General features: G+C 34.9%; 1 protein-coding gene across 2 annotated transcripts; it reads right to left on the reverse strand.

Annotated features, from left to right (window-relative positions):
- Positions 1-207: 207 nt before the first annotated feature.
- LOC140743350 (UDP-N-acetylglucosamine--peptide N-acetylglucosaminyltransferase 110 kDa subunit) lies at positions 208-20,267 on the reverse strand. 2 transcript variants are annotated; one of them, XM_073074524.1, is made up of 8 exons: positions 19,572-20,266; positions 8,358-8,752; positions 6,395-7,629; positions 6,018-6,309; positions 4,915-5,095; positions 2,609-2,713; positions 956-1,138; positions 208-417 (listed from the first exon to the last, which is right to left on the reverse strand). In XM_073074524.1, exons 1-7 carry the CDS (start codon positions 19,688-19,690, stop codon positions 982-984), a joined length of 2,484 nt encoding a protein of 827 aa, XP_072930625.1. In that variant the 5' UTR covers positions 19,691-20,266; the 3' UTR covers positions 208-417; positions 956-981. The 2 variants fall into 2 exon arrangements, with proteins under 2 accessions (XP_072930625.1, XP_072930626.1); XM_073074525.1 differs by lacking the exon at positions 2,609-2,713 and having other exon boundaries at positions 19,572-20,267.
- Between the last annotated feature and the right edge of the window lie 1,783 nt (positions 20,268-22,050).

Raw genomic sequence — 22,050 nt, forward strand, 5'->3', positions numbered from 1 at the left:
GCTACCTGACCTAACTCTGCCGGACATATTCTTAAGTAACACAATAGTTTCACTATCGCCCAATGAATAACCAATCTTACCAATGTTTTGACTACCAAAGATTAAAAGTTCAATCTTTGGTATGTTAAAAATGGAAAGATTGATTATTAATAACGGACGTTTATCGTCAAATATCAAACAGAAAACCGGGAATAAAACACCAAAATATTCAAATTTTAATCACCACATACATATACATTATCGTTAGATCTACATACATACATATAATGATATAATTAACACCATGCATCTAATTATGTTAAATTGATGGACACACGTTCCTCAGCCCCTGGACGGAGATGTGGACTACAAAATGGCAAATTTACTGTTTTATTTTCATTTCAACACATAATACTGCTTCGATTATTGCTGTTACATCTGAAAAGAAGGAAGATATTTTTTATTAGTACAAAACAACAAACAATTATTTTAGTAGGGTCCAATTATTTTTTCCATCAGCGTTTAGAAGACCACCGTAAGTCTATCATTAGGGATATGACATAAACCCACTACTTTTCATTTATTAAATGCCAGATTATTAGTGGCCGCTGCCACCCACGGACAGCTGTTATGATTGTCATAATATAGTTCTAATTGTCATAATTATGAAAAGTTGACCATGATTTCATTATTACTCTGAGAAATATAGTTAAATACATCGTGAAATCTCCCACAACCTCTACAAGAATATACTCGACACAGAATAATAGATGTCGCTGTGTTGTCCAAAATTAAATGGAGATTTTAATTGCAGTCACCGATCCAACATCAATTATAACATTATAACGTTGTTGGATCGCTGAATGTGATAAATTGAGATATAGAAAGTACTACAACTACCTAAAATAATTTCAAAGTCATATTATAAAAAACGCATTCATAGAACAAGTGAATGAAATTAAAACTTGTTATTTACCTAAGATTAAACTATAACCGGTTTAGTTATTCGAACGCCTTTATATGCTCCGGGGTCTTCCCACTCTGGTGCAGGTCCCACATTTTGCTGTATAGAGACTCCAACCCTTTGGCATAGTGTTCGCAGTCAAACAATGTGCTATTCAACCGAGCTCTCGAAACCTTGGCACGAATGTACTTTCGACTGAAAATGAAAATAGAATTCTTTTATTCCAGCAACACTTACTTTCAAATACTCTCGAAACAGTTTATGCAGTAGCAACTCGCTGAGGAACAATAGAGGCAACATTTGAATCAACTTCGCCATTAACTTTCGCCATTCATCAAGTTTTTGATAACAATCGCCTCGCATTATAATAACATATAATACATATAAGTATAAAATAAACATAAATAAAGTGGGGTTATAGTCTAGTGGTATGACTTTATAGAGATGAACCGCGTTCGAATCTATTTCACCTGATTATTATAAATATATTAACCTTTGTAACCAATCTATTAATTTGATAATAAATTGCTTGAAGTGGCGAAGGATATTGTTCTAAGAAAACATATATAATATCCCTGTCAATGATATCTACTACCACATGACTGAAGGTACGAGGTGGTGGAATTCATTTCCACTAAAGATACGAGTATATATGATAGGATCGTGATGTTAACAGCAAGGTAAAGTATGGCCTTTTCTTTCTCATTTTGAACAAAATTTATGTTCATAAGACTGCATTAAGTCGAGGTTCAATAAAAAAACAAAGAAACGTAAATTCGCACTTGTTTTTCTAGTATAAGAACCTAAATTCATATCTTTTAACTATTAACGGTGTAAGAAAATTCCCGGACAAGAAATATTTATGCTATGAAATATTGTGAAGCTTAGAAAATAAATTTATATTGACGGCGAGTTGTTTTCCAACAGTTTCATAAATAGCAGTAGCATTTATTGGAAAAAACTAAGTATTATAAGTAAAACGCAAGCTAGCGGTGTGGGCGTGAGAGACGGCTTTAGTATTCCTCGGATGTTTATTAATGTCTAGAAAAATAACGTAACTTATTAAATACGTATCATGATCTTGGTTATTTTTAATGTATGAATTCATTTTTAATGTCGATGTACACATTGATATATAACTTAATATATCATTGAATTATAATTACGTAATTTTAAAAGGTCATTAGATAATGATCTTTTACTTCTTACGCATGTCTCATCCCACAAACACGCATGTTTAAACACGCGTGCAATATGCTGTAGGATGCTGATGGCACGCATAGGGATGAGATACGCGTGCGAATGGCACATGCTTGATAGGAAAAGGCCTATAATACGACCACGTTCATACCGCGTAACTTTCATATCTTGTCATTTTAAATGTAGATTTTATGCAGTTTTTTTTATATTCAGTAAGTATTCATGTTATTTACTAATAGTATGATATTCTATTAATGTGTATACAAATGTACACTTCAGAAACTTGAGGTCGGCTTTTAGAGTAGCCTAGCGCTCAATAGCTATAAAAAGTTTTATCTGCGTACCATAACATTTCAAACGATGAAAGGAAGTAAGAAACAATAGCTAAAACGCATAAAAATCGAAATCCTCAGATATCACATTTCGATTTACCAACATTTTAATATTCAAGGCAATAAAACTTACTACGCTACGTTCGAACCAAGCTCTACTGCAATATCTTCGTAGTGTTTCCTGCTCCCAGCAATAAGTTCGGGGCAATTTAGAGCCTTTAGTTGTGAGGCGGCGACTCTGGAAAAGTTAAGACGCAAGTTAAAGAACACGAAACCCACCTTTTCTCACTTTAAACTATCCAAGGCGATTCATTGAAGTAAGAAGACCGCGAGTCTTACATAGACTATTTTCATTTTGACGCTTAAAATATATGGCCTATATTTTTTATTAAGTGCAAAATCGATTATATCGAAAAATGATTTATTTTGTTGCAGCGATTAAAATAAAGTTTAGTATGCAATTTAAGACATTTTTCTATGACACAGATTTAAGTGCGTGTGCGTGTCCCATCCACATGTTTGTGTGATTTAATCTGCTACAGTATCCAATTTACGCGATAAAACAATAGAATGCGAGTAATACGCATCACGCGTGATAGAAAAGGGTCCTAAAAGTAAGTACTTATAGAATTTTACCAAAATTTATGACATTACTTATCACGGATGATAATGACGTTTCTTACGTCATCATCATTACGTTTACGTTTACGTTTCTACGTAAGGTAAATAGAGAATCATAAAAAATCTTTGGCAAATATTGACACATATCTTAGTCTTATTTTTTTTGTTTTAAATAGGACTCTACAGTGAACGTAGACTCTACAAAGAAATTGGGATGGAGCAATGTAAGAAATTAAATGTTTGCATTAACGTATTCTACTACATACAATACCTCACAAGAGTAATAACGTCGATATAATAGATTCAGTATCCGTATCGTATTAACACATACTAATCCAATTATAGGTGTAAGTAATCCAATCTGTCTACTCAAATAAGGTAATAGGATGCTATTCCGAATATATTGCTGTATCAGGAAACACCAATCAAGTGTGAGTCAAAATCGCACTCTCAGTGTTCCGTACAACCATACAACATTATTTTCGTTACGTAAGTGTTTGCCAAAAACAACAATGTTTCTTTTTATTGTGGAATCCTTACGCAAGCCCTACTCTTACTTGGAAATCGTTTATTGCCTAGTTATTATTTTATTTTCCAGTTTGCTCTGTTATATCAAGTTTTCTGTAATATATTATGATTTCAAGATAGAGAAAAAATATGTTTTTAACCGACTTCAAAAAGGAGGTGGTTTTCAATTCGGCCGGTATATATTTTTTTATGTATGTACACGAATTACTCCGCTGTTAATGGACTGGATTACTGGATTTTAATTATTATTGTGTAGAGACGAGCTGGAAGTTGGTCCCACTTAAATATGGTTAGGATCCATCTATGGGTTCTGAAGAAAATGAGGGGAACTCCTCAACCCATGTAAATATAACAGGCATAACTTCGCCGTTTATGAACCTATTTTAATGCCTTTAATTTCGTGTGTGGAAAATTGCTACAAGTTGGTTATGACGAGGATCAGAGTGGTTTCTGGAGACAAAATATGTAACTCCTCAACCGATGGGAATAATTGAGTTGTGTTTGAAGATATTTGGTGTAGGTTCTAATGAAATTGCAAAGCCAGTTCATCATTGACTATTTAGTTAGGTTAGGTTGGAACATATAAGACAATATAAAACTAAGCGAGCAGGGCGCGGGAGCGCCCTGCCATTGGGTGGTTCCAATCAATGTAAATTCAGACCTTACCGTTATTCATGATCACGTTGATACAATTTTATATTGTATTCATGTAAAAGTTAGTATGTCATCACTAAAAAGGGTGAAAAAAAAATTTTAACTAAAAAATACAACCGACTTCTATGTCACTACAAAGTAAAAAATAATTGAAATAAATATTGGTTTAGTACATAGTTCTGAAGTCGGTGCTCAATATATTTCGTTGGATAACGATGTAAACAGCGTGTCTAATATGAGCGCCGACTTCAGACATATGTAGATACTAAGCCAACATTTATTACTTTGTAGTGACATAGAAATTGGTTGTACTTTTTTGTAATTTTTTTTATGTATGAAACTCCACATAGTTTCATTTAATTTAACATTAAAATATTAAAGATTTTTACATATAATATATTTATTTTTTTAATATCTGTCACAATAATGAATAGTTGTGTTTTTATTCAAATATTAACTGCTTACATATCGCAAGATATATCCATGTCATGTCACAGATATGTAAAACCACTATCACATTGACCTTTCGTAGATTTACTGACATGCTTCTTGTCTCATTAGTGAAATATGGGCCTTTTTGTTGTAGGTACAAACTGTATTTATGAATGTAGTGAAATATATTAGTGTTGATTTTACCTCGAAGCTAGAGTTTCTCCAGGAAGCGTGACAACAGGCGTGCCTGCCCACAGTACGTCCATGGCAGTGGTGTGGCCATTACACAGAGGCGTGTCCAAACAAATATCCGCTAATTGACCTCGTCGCACGTGCTCCTCTTTACACGCTATCTTCGAAAATATCACTCGCTCGGGTGACAGTCCTAAAATATATTAAAGCCGGTTATTAATAAACAATCTACACAATAACAATTTATTGTAGGCAGACTTTAGCAAATAGATCTTTGGTAGGTAGAACATTGTAGGTATACCTGGGCAGTCCGATAAGTACTTAGCCTTACCGTCTGATGGCGTCCGTATAAAAAGAGTTATTTACTATCGTCTAGAATATTATCGTAGACGGCTAGTGTCAAAATTTCAGACGATTCGGACTCGTATTTTTGTTTTGGACCGCGTGTGAAAACGGACGTGTCTGCGGATTTTAGAAAAATGGAAAAATAGTAGGCATCTCAAAAGACCGCGTGGGTCATATCCTGCATGAAATTTTGGGCATGAGAAAGCTAACGGCGAGATGAGTGCCGCGTTTGCTCACTCCGGACAACAAACGCAACCGTGAAACCACTTCAGAGCAGTGTTTGACTCTGTTTAGGCGCAACTCGAAAGAGTTTCTGCGTCATTTCGTGAGCGTCGATTAAACTTGGATTCACTGGTACACACCAGAGACCAAGGAACAGTCGAAACCATGGACTTCACACAGCGAACGTTCTCTGAAGGAGGCAAAGACAGTTCAATCGGCTGGAAAGGTGATGGCTCGTATATGTGTTTATAATTATTAATAAGACGGGAGTTTAGATATAGCTTAATGATTTGAATATATTTCTAGTGATGATTTTCATTACTTTTACATTTGTTTTTTTTTGTTTACTTTATTCTTACTTTATTTTATCCATTTTTGAAGGATGCAAAAAGTAGACTTGCATATGTATTGATTACTAGAACTTATTTTGCTGAAGGTCTTCTAGATTACTTACCAAATATAAACGTAATAAAATATAAATTATTAGTATGCACGACAAAGTGTGACAGCATTTCAAACAATAACTACTATAGTTAGGTGAATTTTACCTAAACTTTGGACGTAGTTGTGAATATTTGGCTCTCCGGCAACAGGAAAACTCAAAAGCCATAAAACGCTGTTTGGTACCATCTTCAATATGTTTACCCATGATTCCATTATTCTAGGGTCAGCTTTGTATAGCTGATTAAAGTTACAGTAAACTACGGCATCGTCAGGTATACCGTATTGTTTCCTTGAAGTAAATACTATATTGTCGAAAACTTCCTCCCCTGAAGCAACTTTTGAATCACTACTATTAATTGATAAACCATTGTGTATAGCTACGTCATTAAGAGATACCTGTAAATTAATAACAAGGTTTATTATTGAGTTGGAAGTAAATTGAAGTATCAAAGTTGGAAAATTGAAAAATATAATAAATTACCTGTATTTCCCTAGGATTTATTGTCCTTTCAATTATATAGTAAGGAATGTATATTTCACTTATAATTACGTCTATTGGTTCTAAGTTACAAAACGAAATCACTTCTTTCTTTTTACTCACACAAAATACCCCTTCAATATCACAATCCTCCGCAGCATTTACCAATGCTACGCATTCATCTAGAGTCTCATTAATATTGGTCCTAACTCTGTACCGCATTTTTAAGTGCGGAAACATTTGTTTATGATCCCCTATAAAATATGTATAAGGCATGTATGCAAACTTTTCGCTAAAATCTGCCGATGTTGAATGTGGGCTTGATGTTTCATCGGTTATCAAATAATCTATGTAGTCTGCACCACTTGTCCCAGGGTAGCCCAACCACATTACTTGTATGGGCGACGGTTTTAGGGCAAAAATTTCATTTCTGGAGCCTTTAGTATAACCGTTCATGTTAACTAATATATGAATGCCATCATCATTTATTCTTTGAGCTGCTTCAATATGGCTCGTTATTGCTGATAAATCAACAAAATGTTCGGATTCATTGTATATTTTACTACGGAATGTTGTTCCATCATCTGGGTTAAGAGCATAACAAAAAATCTCTACTTTCGTTCGATCATGCAATCCTGGTATCGATTGCATCAGATGTGATGTCGGATGATTCCCAAAGTCGCTACTAACATAACCAATACGGAGTCGCCCATAACATTCTCTCACTTTTTGGAATTGAACGGTGCCTAACATATTTATTTTTTCTATATACAAGTTCGCATGTCTCGCTGCTATTTCTCTCCTGACTCTATTTGACAATGGATATAAAATGGAATGATGAGGGTGTACTGATGAAAACTTGTCAACTTTTAATTGATCTTCTATTATTGAAACGATTTTTTCCATGCGCTCTTCATAATCTTCCCAGTTACAAACAATTTGCAAACAGTGTGCTAAATTACAGTAGGCATCTGGGAAATCAGGCTTGATATTCAAGGCGTTCTTGTAGGATTCTATTGCTTCTGTAATGTTGCCCATATCCTTGTAAATACTAGCCAGGTTGCAATGCGCGTCAGCAAACGTCGGATTCACCTCTATTGCTTTCTTGAAGCATATAAGGGCACCTGTAACGTCTTGTAACTCTCTGAGAGTATTCCCCATATTACTATAAGCATCTGCAAATTTTGGCTGTATATTTATAGCTTGTCTGTAGTGCGTCAAAGCTTCATGAAGTTTACCTGAAATCATAATTTCTCTAGAATACTAAGCAGACGTAAACGGACGCTATTTTATGAATCATAATTCACACTTATTACCCATTGACATTGAGAATGTTTAGGTATGAAATAATTGATTGTAATTTTTCACTTTTACGTACACGCATACTTCGTGTACCAGTAGTTAACATAATTATTAACGTTAAATATTGTTATCGCATTCCTTTTTATACATCATCTATATTTATAACAAAAACAGTAAAGTACATTTCTAAACTTGTATGTTTTATGCAGCTATTAATAATTACACTATAATGACATTGAAAATAATCGATAGAAAATAATTAATATGATCGTCTCACTTATTTTATTTGCCCCACTGAATATATTACTTGTACCGTATAATTATTGCAAGTAAAAGAAACTATAACAATTTTGACAACACTACAAATCTAAAGAATAGGATTTTTCATATAGACGCGATATTACAATTTAACAATTTACAACTCACTGTGGAAATGTGTGACGAGTACAGGCACTCAGTTACACAAACACATAAACCAACCAAAATATCAATGTTTTTACACGTGATTCCCGAACAAACTGTGAAACTTTCCTAATTATAACAAACGCGTATTGTAACTGGCAATTTGACCACATAGTTTATTATTGATCTACAAAGTGCATTCAAAAATAATGCAAGTGCAAACAAATATTATTACTTCAACACGACGACTATTAATACTAACCTTGTTGTTGCAACAGTGATGCCAAATTGCTGTGAGTTGCGGCGAAATTCGGGAACACTTCTAAGGCCCTTGCGTAGAGTCGGGTGGCCTCATCAATTTTGCCTTGTTCCCTTTTAACATTGCCGAGGTTATTGAGTGTGTCAACGTGGGATGGACATAGGCATAGAGCCTTGTTGTAGCATTCCTCGGCTTCAGCCACCAATCCCTTTTCTTTGAGCGCATTCGCAAGGTTACAATATGCATCGGGAAAATTGGGTTGCAATTCTATTGCTCGTCTATATGTGTCTATTGCAAGGTCAATGAAGCCCTGCTTGTAGTATAAACATGCCAGATTACCGTGTATGACACCACTGTTTGGCGTTAGCTTCAGTGATTGAAGATATACTGCTACCGCTCTGAAACAACAAACAACGTTATTCGCATCGATGTTTAGCTTAACATTGTTTTGAAATCGCTCAACGTGTGGATTTGATAATGGCTTCACTCATGTCAGTCACACTATTTGATGTATGCTAGGTGATTTGTTTATGACTATTATTTATTGTTGCTTGTTTAACTTGACAGATTAGTCGTAAATGACTGGAGCAGAATTCTGCAATTGATGTTTCGCAGTCTGGGAGCCTGAACGCGACGAATATAAAGCTGAGCTGTCTGATACATTGATGATAAAGACTGAAAGGTTTCTGTCCTTATCACCAATTCCTAGCTCTGTGTTTTAGTTCTTTCTCGCCAGAGTCAAACATAAAAAAAAATATCGCTTTTAGACTCTAGACAGAGACATTTTAATCATTTGAACTCAACTCAACATTATTTAACAACCCCTAGACTAGGTACATAAAAAGTAAAAAGAATAAGTATCAACTGCTTATAGCAGCGTTTCCAAACCTTTTTTTCACCGACCCCTCAATAAAATGAAGTGCAGAAAAAAAAAACAATCCCCGCCAAAACATAATTTGAAAGACCGATTTATGTATTTTTTTTTTTTTTAGATTAATTATTAGGGTTATGCATCATTGGATGCATTTTTTTTAATTTTTTAAAATACCGTGTGCTTACAACACGTTTTTGTAATAAAACTGATTTGCTGATTTTTCGTTTAGCGACTGTTTTGCATTTAATGAGCAAATTATGTATGGTCCGGAGATGACACCGCGGACCCCCTTACATATACTCGCGGACCCCCAGGGGTCCGCGGACCATAGGTTGGGTAACGCGGGCCTATAGCAACCTATAGCGATTTTAAATCTTTAAGGGCACTAGCCTTTTATTGCTACGACTTAACGTTGAAAGCTCCGACTGAATTGCTTTCCGGGACTTAGTGGAAATTTAATCTGTAGAAATTACCTACCGTAGTTTATTTTAAAAGGGATTTGGGTTATTGAGTGGTTAAAGAACCGTTACACATTTTCTCCAACTAAAGTTCAAAGATTTTTAGGATTATATATTATTAAAACGAACATTTACTTAATGTTATACATACAAATAATACGCTGAAGTTCGTTCAGCCAAAACAAACAATTTGGTATTTTAGTAACTGCGACTCAAAGCGTTTCACTTCATAATTTACATTTATTTTTCTCTTACATTCTTGCTTAATTGTGTTTATTTAGCGTTTCGGCAACTTACATCAATTGAATTAAATTAACGAGTGGGCTCAAGCCACGAACAAGTTTGCAATCGTTAAAATAAGTATGGCTTGAAAGAATCCCAAGTGGCGAATTTTATACATTTCTTAAATAATAAAATTATCAAAAATGTTTTATAGTTAACTTCAAAAGTTTACTTTGGTATTATTTTTGTATATTTACTGAAACATGAGAAATGCACTAATTATATAATTAATAATTAATGAATTGTTATAGTTGTAGTGCCTAGTGATCCTCAAAATATCAAATTCTGCCACGTATAACTTACGGTGTCCCTAAGCACGGTAACTACGTGGTATGGTGTGTTTAATTTTTTTGAAACGATTCACAAAACGCTCTACACATCTTCAACTCTGAAATTGGTTCCATCCCTGAACAGTTTAGAATTAATATTTCCCCGCATACTTCCTCCACACGTGTCGCGAAACATCCGCGTGGGGTAAAGTTAAATTGTTTAATATACTTAAGGCTCACATCAACAGCTTCTCCTACTTCATTTTCTTGTGAAAAGTTGACACCGTAAACGGAATTAATTTAAAAACTGTCATCTTTGAAAGTGAAGTACTCTAGAAAAAATCTCATTTGTTATAAATTATTATACAAGAGCTATGACCAATGTTTTTTGAGTAGGGACCATGAAAACTGGATGGGTCTACAACAAAAACAGAAGCACATTTCACCATACAACCCTTATGAAGATAGGATTGCTACGAATATTATAACACGATTTTGACTGGACTCGGGTAAAATCCGAAATTTGTTAATTTCCATTCGCTGGTGGCGTTGTAATCAACGTTTCTGTTTTTTCGGTCAGTCTTTTGAAAATATGCGAATTAAATATAACCGTATCTTTGCTTGCTTAACCAACATAAATGCGCTTTATTTGGCAAACAGAAAAAAGTATTAAATTTTAAAAGGCATGATTATACTTTTAGAATGATCACAATACATATTTTCAAATATTCCTGTTCTAGGCTACGTAATTCATCTTAATATAAAAATAAGATAATAAAGGATATATTCCACCATACTGGCCAAGCGCACAATAGAATATGCCAACTTTATGCAACGCTTACCACTGAGGAGAACTGTGATGTGTTATCACAATGAATTTATTATTTATTTATTTATTTATTTATTCACAACTTACATCTAACATTACAGGAAAAAAATCCTAATGCGTTAGTGTAGCTTAAAAATAACAATAATTGACGTCCAAATTATATAAAATATACAATATACATAATATATACAAGTAAACTAATTAATAATTTTCAATTACATGGAAGGCTACCCTCGTGAACTCTCCAAGTGTGCAACAGAACAAGTCGATATGGTCTGCTATAGTGTTAAGTGTGCGCAAATTAAGTGTGTGTGTGTTGTTATGATTAAAGTAAGGGATAAACTTCCGAAAAGCGCATACCGCCGATCAATCTGAAATTTGATAAACTAACTTATTTTGACCTTCTGATCATGAATACCCTTTCTGGGGAAAGCTAAAAAAATTGTCTAAATGGGCTAGGAATGCGCGATCATGCACACTGAACGAAAAGAGGTTCTCCTACCTTTTCCTTATTCAAAATGGCTTTTGCGCCAATTTTCGTTGTGATATTCGTGATCAGGAGGTCAAAATACGTTAGACTACCAAATTTTAGGTCGATCGGCGTTATGCGCTTTTCGGAAGTACATACACTCTATTTATTTTATAACATAGTGGTAGCAGACGAGCATGCAGTCCACTTGGTGGTAAGTGGATTTCTACTTGGCCACAGGTACGCCGCTATTCCTGATGACTAAGTTACATTGAGACGGAAAGGCATGTCTCCTTTATCACGTCCTTTAAACCAAAATACTGCAGCTGCTTAACACGTACCACTTAAACAGCATGGTATGGTGGCGTAGCCAGAGTCAAACCACAAATGGATCTACCACCTACCAAAATTTGACACTTTATATTTTGTAATGTTTTTTTAGTAGGTATTTATACCCTTTGAGTTCGGAACCCTACAAACGTTCTTATATACAAAGGATCTTCAGAATCTGGTATCGTAATACATACCACTTCACATTGAGTACAAAATTTAGCGTAATAGCAATTTATAAACAGTAATTTCAAAATATATAAGATTTATTTATATCCAAATGCTACATTATCGTTCAGCTGTCTGCAGTGCAATGAAATAAATAATCGAAATCGCAATGGATTTGATCGCTATTGAAGATAAAATGGCTTCTGAATATTTAATAGCATGTGGTCACTCTGGATGGAGGTTAATAAATTGATAATCAAACATTAATTTCATAGTGTTCCTGGAATCAATTTTAGTCATACATTCTATAATAATTGTCATATATATGTCTATTATATGTTATATGTATGTTCCTGGAATAAAGCTTTTCATTGTAAAGACTAATTATTGGAATTTTATGCTATAATAGTTTGTTATATAATACAGCAGGAGCAAACGAGCGCGCAGTCCACCCGTTAGTAAATGGCTACTAATGCCCATGGATACCTTTACCCTATTTAAGATTAGATTCCGACCTGAAGTCGGCCACGGATACGCACCCCTGAGGACTAAGCTAGAATACCTCGGAGAAGTATGTCTCCCGTGCCCAACCTTTCAAAAAGAACACAGCAGAGTTTAACACTGCTGTTATGGGGCAGAAATAAGTTTGGCGGTGGTGCGGTAGTGCCGCTGGGGTCGAGTAAATTTAATTGTGAATAGAATTAAAAAATTATAGACATTGAGAATATAAGTAATTTTCAGAGTAGTATGTTCAGAAAGACCAACGTGAAGTAAAATTAGGCCCATAGTTATTATTTAAAAAATGTGTAGGTAGGTTTAATGTAGGTATTCAGTCCATAGGTTTCTGGTTCGAAGTTTGTAGTAAAAAATATAAATTCATCGTTAAATGTCGTATTGAGTATGAAAACAACGTCATATGGCAGCTATATAATCAAATTAATGATTCTGACAACAACAATCGCATTTCTGATTATGTAAAACGGTTGATCGGCCCGTTGAATCGTATTAAAACATCGGAAAGGAAAAACTCGTAAAATGAACCGGGAATATTAATAAAGTAATGATTTTATATATCGTTTTAAATACTTATTATAATTAAATTATGGAAATGTTGTACTGTTATGTGGGATATTTTTGTCAATTAGTGCATTCGATTATTTAATACTTCTGAAAGGAAAACCTATCCTTATTCGGTTCAATATCCCACTACTGGGCATCCTTCCCACAACTATTGCTTGGAAGGCCTCAAATATACTGAACAATATTGCCCCAATGCAAATAAAGGTACACGTCATGTTACTGGCCAAACTCAGATGTTTCCATACTGCTCGTAAAGCTTCTAACAATGGATTTCATATCTTAAAAGCTACATAATGTACTCGTACAGAGTACATTATGTAGCATGGAAGCATGCATTAAATTGAGCTATTAGCGGTCACTCATCAAACTTCAAGCCGTTCTCGACTACGCTTAACTTTGTAAATCTGTTACAATCTACTCAACGGGATATGTGCTCTTGGATTTACGTATAGTTCTATTTCGTTATTGGATCGTGTCTTCGCTTAATGATGATAAGTAGCGATGTACGTGAACGGTGGAAGAACGCCTAAGTTTTGATATCACAGATTAATAATTCTAGCTTGAAGCAGTCCTTTCATTTCGTTGGTAGGTAACGTATGGTATGGAACAGCAACCGTCTTACTCCTCAGGGAAAGCAATGTATCTGTGATTGATTTGAGGTAAAATCACTGTTCTGTATAGAATTGATTACATCTGTTCATGGGCGAAAGTGATTATATGACTAAGTTGAACTGCAATTAAGATCATGTATTGCAGTGCAATAATAATATAAATTATAGTAAAAAAATAAAATCGCACAGAAAAAATCGTTAATCCTGACGATCCTGTCAAGGAAAATAATTATAGTTTAAAAACTAAGAACCACGCTAAAATCGTACAAGGAAAAACGTTAATCTTGATAATCCTGATGAGACAAAATAAGAATTGGGCAAAATCTTTAAAATCATGTATTGTCATCGGTTCTTGATTAGTATTCAAAATTTTAAATTAATCGGACATATATACATATAGGTCAACCTAATAATAGCGTGGTAATGAGACACAATTATTAAGATCGTGTATTATCGTCCTATCTTGACACCTAATTGTTCCAAATTTAAAATTAATCTAAACGTCGAAAACTCAAAATACACAAGCACACAGGCCATGTTAATAAAAGCGTAGTAAAAAATATGAGTACAAACGTAAGTAGGTACGAGTTTGGTGATATTGCCCACATGGCTTCAAACAAAGGCTGCTTGATAAAACGATACAATTTCTTCTTTTGTACTCGACAAGAAGTACTTCTAGAGTTCGATAAATAGAGCAAATTTTATTTCTAGTTTACAACAAAGGCACTGCTATATTTGGGCTTCTATAAAGTACTAAACAGTAAAGTAAAATCCAGTTAAAGCTAGAGAAATGTGTGTACGTTTGGGTTAGAAATACTATGTAAGTACTAATTCAACCGATTAATTTGGAAAGTCACTATAAAATGTGTGAATTTAATTTACTATAAAGCGTTGGTTCTTGACGTCTACAAGTAAGGCGATTATCTTTCGCTTTCGTAGTCCCTGCGTTTGTGGTGTGGTTGGTTTTGTGGTTGTACTGGTTTCTTTCTTACTATTGTAACTGAATTTGTTGACTGTATTGTGTTGAAAGAAGTTGTGTGCTTATGGGTGTAGTGTAGTTTATTTGGCGACGAGCAGCCCAGACCCATTCATTCCACCACTTGCTTTCCACTTTAAAGCTAACTAAGCTAAATTAAGGTATCTACTCATCGCACCAGTTTCTAACCACACACTGAGACACTGACCAAAAAATAATATATTAATTATTATCAATCTAAGATTACTTTGTTTTACAAATATTTAACATACATAGTAGACAAACTATGAATATTTTAGACTTAATATTTCGATACTGGTATTTGTTTTTTACTTAAGTTATGCTAAGATTTTATCTATGGACACTATTCGTATATCTCAAAGCAATACCCTATCGCACTGTCTTTTTTCTGAGAATTTCGCAGGAGACGACTAAGACGACGATTCAATAAAGGAGACGGGGCTACAGCGCCTTAGCAAATTAATAATCTACTGCGGTTAACATTTCCCTATCTACAGCTACAGGCTACTACAGAAATGGTCCTTTCCAGAACATTTATATGTCTAACACTGACTTCTGAGAACTGTGATGAATTATTAGGTAAAGCTAAGCCTTTTTGAATAAATAAATTGTACCAATTTCCTGCTAAAGGTTAAACTACCTTATGGGTGGAACAAATCCACAGAATGCTAATAAGCAAATGTTTTGCCTAACTTTTGCGAGGATGTATCAAACTTCACACTCGAACTTTCATTTACTTTATACCATAAATCGCTGGATTACTAACTAAAGTGCTAACAGTTATCAGATAGATATTAAATAGTTTCTAAGTACTAAGTTAGTATTCAATAATGGATATTATACAGATGGATAGACAGAGAGAAATTTAATTGAGTAAGTCGGTACTTATAGACCATCTATCGGCTGCCCATTATCAATTTTGGTTATTGTGTGAAGTAAATTTGGAAATTGCTGAACTAACAATGATGGAGTATTTATTTAAAAAACTTCGTGAATATTTCTTATTATCATAAAAATTTAATGACTAATTAAAAGTTAATCATTAAAGTCAGTATATAAGTTGTAGTAAAAATATTATTTAAATAAAATTATACAAATATTCTTTAGTTGGTTGCCTGTAACGGAACGCTTAACTAAAAGGAAAATGAAACTGTCGTAGCGAGGCCGCACCTTACATTTAATTCCAGAGGCTCTATGCTATATCAACTTTCTAATATGCATATTCAGTAGGTCTAAGAATCGGCTACCATTTACTTTTCATACCCCTTCATACACAAGTGATAAGGGTTGTTCACCCTTAACATTTTTTATTTATATGGCAACACAACGTTTGCCGGGTCAGCTAGTATTCTTATAATATAGAAGTAGCAAATGAACCTGCAGTCTACCTGACAAGTAAGTAGCTCCTGTCATCCACAGACATCTATCATTAACGATAGATAGGATAAAAGTTTAACGTGAGATTGGTCACAGGTGCTTTGCTACTCCTGAGGACTAAGTTGAAGCGCTTCGGATAATTATGTCCCCCTTACCCAACCTTTCAAACCAGAACAGCAGCGCTGAATAATTAATTGTGTGAGTTAAAGGTATGGCGGCAATGACTCCAGAGTTAAATTACTAATGGTTCTGCCACCTTTTAATAGCCTTAATAGTAACAAAGACTACATTTTATCCTGCTTATTCGCGGGTAGAGCACCCGGAACACGTTTACTTCACTCCCATATGACGCATAACTTCATTACATTCAGTGGAAGTGCAAATAACGTCTACAATATAATTTATCCAGAACATTGGGTCCTGTGGGATGGCATTGGAAAAGTTTTTGATTTAAGATTGGTTGGCAAGAAAAGCGTACAAGAAATCAAATTAAATTTTGATTAATTTTAAAAGAACCTTTCATATACTTCTCAATCCCTCAGGATCACGTTCGACTTTCCTGAAGTTTACTAACTTTGTTCTATTAATACTTGAATTGAATAATTATTTAAAGAAAATACCGACGGGAGAAATCCAAGAAATTATGTGAAGAGGGTAGTAAGAAGAATAAACTTATATATCGTCGATACACTGAAATCAAATGTGCGCATCCTGAGAACGAACTTGGACCTCCAAAGGTGAAGAACTTTATATGGTAAAGGGTGAATACGTAGTTAATTATTTAAACAATTAAATAACATTCTAGACCGAACAGTGAAACTCGACTGACTGATAATTATGGGGCGATCATATGAAATTGGTTTTAGGTATCATAGGCGGCAGGGACTTACCATCAGGTGAACTGAATGCTCATTTATTTCTTGTCTTATAACAAACAGAGGCAAAATCTACCATTAATTTAAATAAAGGAAACAACACAATTTACATGCACAGTATTGTACAGTATATTTGTGAGATACAACTGTGTGCGACACTGATGTCTTTCTTACATTCATGTTAGGAATACTGTGTCCTACTTCGGGGGATACAGTAAATAGTTACGAGAACACACTTGGCATTTCAAATAAGTCTTTAGAAATGGTGTAACATTTGTAACCCACATCAGGTATTGTTTGGTATTTAAAGTCCTCACATTTGGTGATACCTAAATATGTCCGATTTACTTTTATACAACAATATTTTTGTAATCAGACTGAAGTACCTACTACTAAGTTCGTTTAAACTGCAGTTTATGTTATACTTATATTTCATTCTAAGTGGATAGTGTCTAACTATGTAATGGATTCCGAACAGATTCGGAATTCTACTATTCAATGGTCTCAGAGTTATATCCTGGGTGTCCTTATTATACCTTATGTACTTAGGTATCTTCAGCATAGAATAAGAAATAGATATGCTAGCTATTTAAATTGTGGAGTTTAAATATTACTGTGGTTTCAGCACCGTACGGAGTATTTTTTTCGTTTGACTCTTACATAAAAGCTTTACACAATTATATGGTACACAGTTATATGGTAAGTACATTATTTACACATTTACGTGATGTCTACGCTGTTCTTATTCTTCTAATCCGATAAGTTATATAACTTTGAAATACAGAAATCGACGTGAACCTATTATTGTTCTAAGTATTGCTGGAATGGGCTTTTCTCGGAATGGGAGGGATTCTTTAAAGAATGCATTGCGAATGCGTGAATTCTGCGTGTAGATTTCAGTATATTTCCCGTCATCATTATAGTAATTCATTTAATATATTTTTTTTAATAATATAGGAGTAGCAGACGAGCATGCAGTCCACCTGATAGTAAGTGGCTACCGCCCATGGACATCTCTAATCAACCGAAGATAGGATAAGATATTCCTACCAACGATGCGCCGGTAGCCCTGAGGACTAAGCTGGAACGCCTCGGAAAAGTATGTGTCCCTTATAACCACCCTTCAAACCAGAACACAGCGGCGTTTAACAAAGCTGTTATGAGGCAGAAATAGGTGTGACGGTTGTGCCGCCGGAGTTTAACTACAAAGGTTTCTACTACCTTTAAAATACGTACATTACTGAAAAATTAGAGGTCCCTGATATTTAAACCGCATGATGAATCATGGGTGTTGAATTCGAACCTATAATTCAAGCCTAGAGGGCTGGAGTTATTTTCGTTTGTCGACTATCCTTCAAATTCCGCTCCAATGAAATTTCCTAAAATATTATTCCTTGCGTAAAATAAATAAACCTCAGGTTTGCGTTAATCTCAAAGCCATTAGTCGTACATCTCGTAGACTCAGCCCGTTAATATTCAGAGCTCACCGACTACATATTAATTCGCTTTATATGCTGACAAGTACAAAATTAAATTATGCAAACATAAGTTGAATTCAGCATTTGGATTAACTTAAATACAATTAAAACAAATACTATCATTTGAACACGGACCTGTCTGTGATTTTGAATATAAATCGCTGTAGCATTACATTTACACCGAAAAACCGACTACAATGTATTCGTTGATTTCAACAGATTTATGAACAAAATTATAATTCTATCAACGTAAATAATTTCCATAACGTTGAGCGAACTCAAAAACATTTTCTTAAAATATCAGCTCAGTTATTTTTGATTTGCAGCTCGTATCAGGAAGAATTGAACGCTGTTTTATTCGAATATTCTCGGAAGGAAATCTTCCAGCTGCAAGACAATGAATACGCATAAACAATCGAGACTCTAGTTTTTAATGTTTCTTTACATAAATCTAAATTAGATCCACGAATTGACTTGAAATGTGTGTTTTCGTGCATGTATTTTATGAGATTTTTTCGCCATACGATGTCAGACTGTAGTTTATTTCAACCTCATTTTTTACTACTTGCACCTACTTCTTAGGAGTTTTTTATACTTTCCAAGTTTAATAAATACTTTTAGATATATTGTATGAGGACTTTGTTTTCATCTTTACAAATAATCAATTCATTATCATTTCTATGAGTAATAACAATTTTACTCTTTAAAAAAAAAACATAAATTTTAATTTCTGAAACGTATTTTATTGTATTTGACCAATTACATGATCGCCAATTTAAAATGAGCACGAAGACACGCTTGGTGTTATTTTTTGCAGCTGAAGATAGCAAAATTCTAGAAGATTCTCTTAATATTAAAAAGGTAAAAAAATAAAGACTAAAAATTAATACCTAGAACTAAATTTAAACAAAACCATTTTTGAAGTATTTGATTAGATCTCACCAAATTGAATGTTCATCATGAAAATGTGGTTTAATTGTGCGATTTTCTGATAATTGTTATAATATTTGGTATATTTATATTTAAATATTTTAAGGCCATAAAATAAAAATAATACAGCTGTGTAGGTATACATGTGTAATTTTTAATGTATTTTTTTGAGAATATTACAAATACTGACCTCTTGATTTTATTTTTGAACCAGGCGATGCATCCGTCGCTGAGGTCCGCCGCCTGCGCCGAGAGCCGCGGGGGCGCGATGTTGATGACCGTGTACACGACGACGCATTGGTAGTCCATGTCGCGCTCATGTCCCCTGGCCCGGGTTGTGACTGACGGCGCGACACGGCCGCGTCACGCGCGCGGCTGCCAACTTCCCCGGAGCGACTCTACGCAAGCCCCGACCTTCGCATGCGTCTCCGCACTACCGACATATTTCACGCGATCTATTAATGACGCCGACACCATGCGCACACGCCATCTACTTAACCGACCGCGACATCGTCCAGTCCGGCAGACACATTTATTTTTACCGAAATATTGCGCTTAAAATAAACAGTCAACAAAAAATATTAGGGCGCGTCATGAATGCAACGGCCGCTCCGGAAACAGCTGTTCAAGTTAGCGCGGGATTTTTGACATTGTTTACTTCGGGTTTCGCACCCACCGGCGCGCCGGACGGCTACGGGGACGTTGAGTAGTACACCGACGTATTGTGATATGTCGTAATAAAACTTTTAAACTGTCGTAAAATGTTTACGCGGGGCGATAAAAACGCGTATGTTCGACGGTACGATAATATCGATTGAATGGGCTGTAGCGAAGCGCGACGTGGTGACGCGACGGGCGCTCGGCGCGACTGCGGCGGCCGGGTAAGCCCGCTGGAAGCTGACAAGCCCGTCCTGTACCACTCGAGTTCGCTTCCCCGAAACTTTAATATAATACGGTTGCTTGCACGAGAGTCACAGTGCGTGTGCCGCACTACCAGACTATGAAAATAGGGACTCTCTGGAACTCTTCGCGAGCACAACTTTTTTCCTACTTTTCCTGCGACACGTTTTCCTGACTTTTATATCCACTTACCGTTTTTATTGAGTTATTTTACTGTTTGTTTGTAAAAACTGAGAAATAACGATTTTTAAAGGCAACAAAACTTGTTATGTCTTACAGCGCCAGCAACTGTCGCAGCTATTCATTATATATTTTGATCGAGAAATAAGATTAAGCGGACGTATATAAGTATAATGTGGTTCCATTTGATTGGATTGGTATTATATCTGTGATTAATATCTTTTCTGAATTTTGTTACAAGCATTTATTTAACTTACTTTGTTTTTGTTAAATCTGTTTAAACTGCAGTAATTAATTCGTGTCAAATTTGCTTATAATATGCATACGTATATGTATATGTACGTAGTTACGACCTTTCCCAATGAGCGGTAATATCCTAATTGGTAAGGAGGAATGCTAAAGTCGATAATGAGGTGTAATCACATTAAGACGTTAATAAGTGCCCACTAGTAATGCGTGACGTTGCCAACGTATGTCGTCTCTACGTATCGTAAACTTTCGCTATCTAATAAATACTTACTTAATGGAGAATTAAAAAAATATATAATCGCTTTTATTACGTACTATAGAAATAATACTTATCGAGACAAATCCCTCAAGACTAACACGACGACGTGTGTTTAAGGAGTTTCTGTAGCTTGGATTCGGGTCAACGTAATAATTCTATTAATAATATTATAAATTTATTCTCTTTGGATGTTGCTTATTCACGAAAAAAAGTTGAATGGATTTTCAGGAAATTCGGTCCACAAACAGTTCGTAAATTGGATTATACATTTCACAAAATTCTCATTTCACAAAGTCCATACGAACTTTTACGGGTATTCGCTATGTAATACCGCTAATTGCATTGTCATCGAAGTTACACAACTTTTAGCAGAATCGTTTAAGTGAAATTAGTTGAAGAATCCATTATAAGATTTGATCTGTGAGACACGCGAACATAGCAAGTTTTAATAACGCTTGTAAAAATAAGCTATTTTAGCAAGATGCAATATTAAGGCAATATGTTATATTTCTTGAAAATATTGCGAACATGCGAGCTTGGGTTAAGAATTTGCTTATTGTTTAACTACTTAAAAGGAAAATATACGTAGGACCCTGACAGGAATATTGAATATTCTAACAGATGTTCCTATAAAAAAGTCGTAGACAGTCATAAGTATGTGATTATGTTTTTTTAATATAATATAGAAGTAGCAGACGAGCATGCATTACACCTGTAGGTAAGTGGCTACTGCCGCCCATGACATATGGACTCAACCCCAGATACGAATAGATATTCCTACCTGAGGTCGGCCACAGATACGCCTTTAACCCTGAGGACTAAGCTGGAACGCCTCGGAAAAGTATCTCTCCTTTATCATACCCTTCAAACCAGAACGCAGCAGCGCTTAACACTGGTGTTATGCAGCAGAAATAGGAGTGGCAATGGTTCTGCCGGAGTCGAAGCACAAAGGGTTCTACCACCTTCAACTCATGTAACTTGATAGGAAAGCAGATCTCTTTAAAAATAAAATTAAATAAACGATTAGTGGGCCTAAACGTTGTGTAACCTGGTCCGCTTCCTCTTACGTAAACGATTTAAT

The sequence above is a fragment of the Epargyreus clarus genome, unplaced genomic scaffold (genome assembly GCF_041222505.1).
Source record: "Epargyreus clarus isolate Ecla_fem2 unplaced genomic scaffold, WU_Ecla_fem_2.2 ptg000007l, whole genome shotgun sequence".
Classification (NCBI taxonomy): domain Eukaryota; kingdom Metazoa; phylum Arthropoda; class Insecta; order Lepidoptera; family Hesperiidae; genus Epargyreus; species Epargyreus clarus.

Excerpts from the sequence above, each read along its gene's own strand:
- LOC140743350 (XM_073074524.1), bottom strand. The coding sequence starts at position 19,690 with ATGGACTACCAATGCGTCGTCGTGTACACGGTCATCAACATCGCGCCC. Across the intron at positions 5,096-6,017 it reads CAACTACGTCCAAAGTTTAG|GACTGTCACCCGAGCGAGTG; the intron begins GTAAAATTCACC and ends AATATATTTTAG. Across the intron at positions 1,139-2,608 it reads CTTGGTTCGAACGTAGCGTA|TCGAAAGTACATTCGTGCCA; the intron begins GTAAGTTTTATT and ends TTTCATTTTCAG.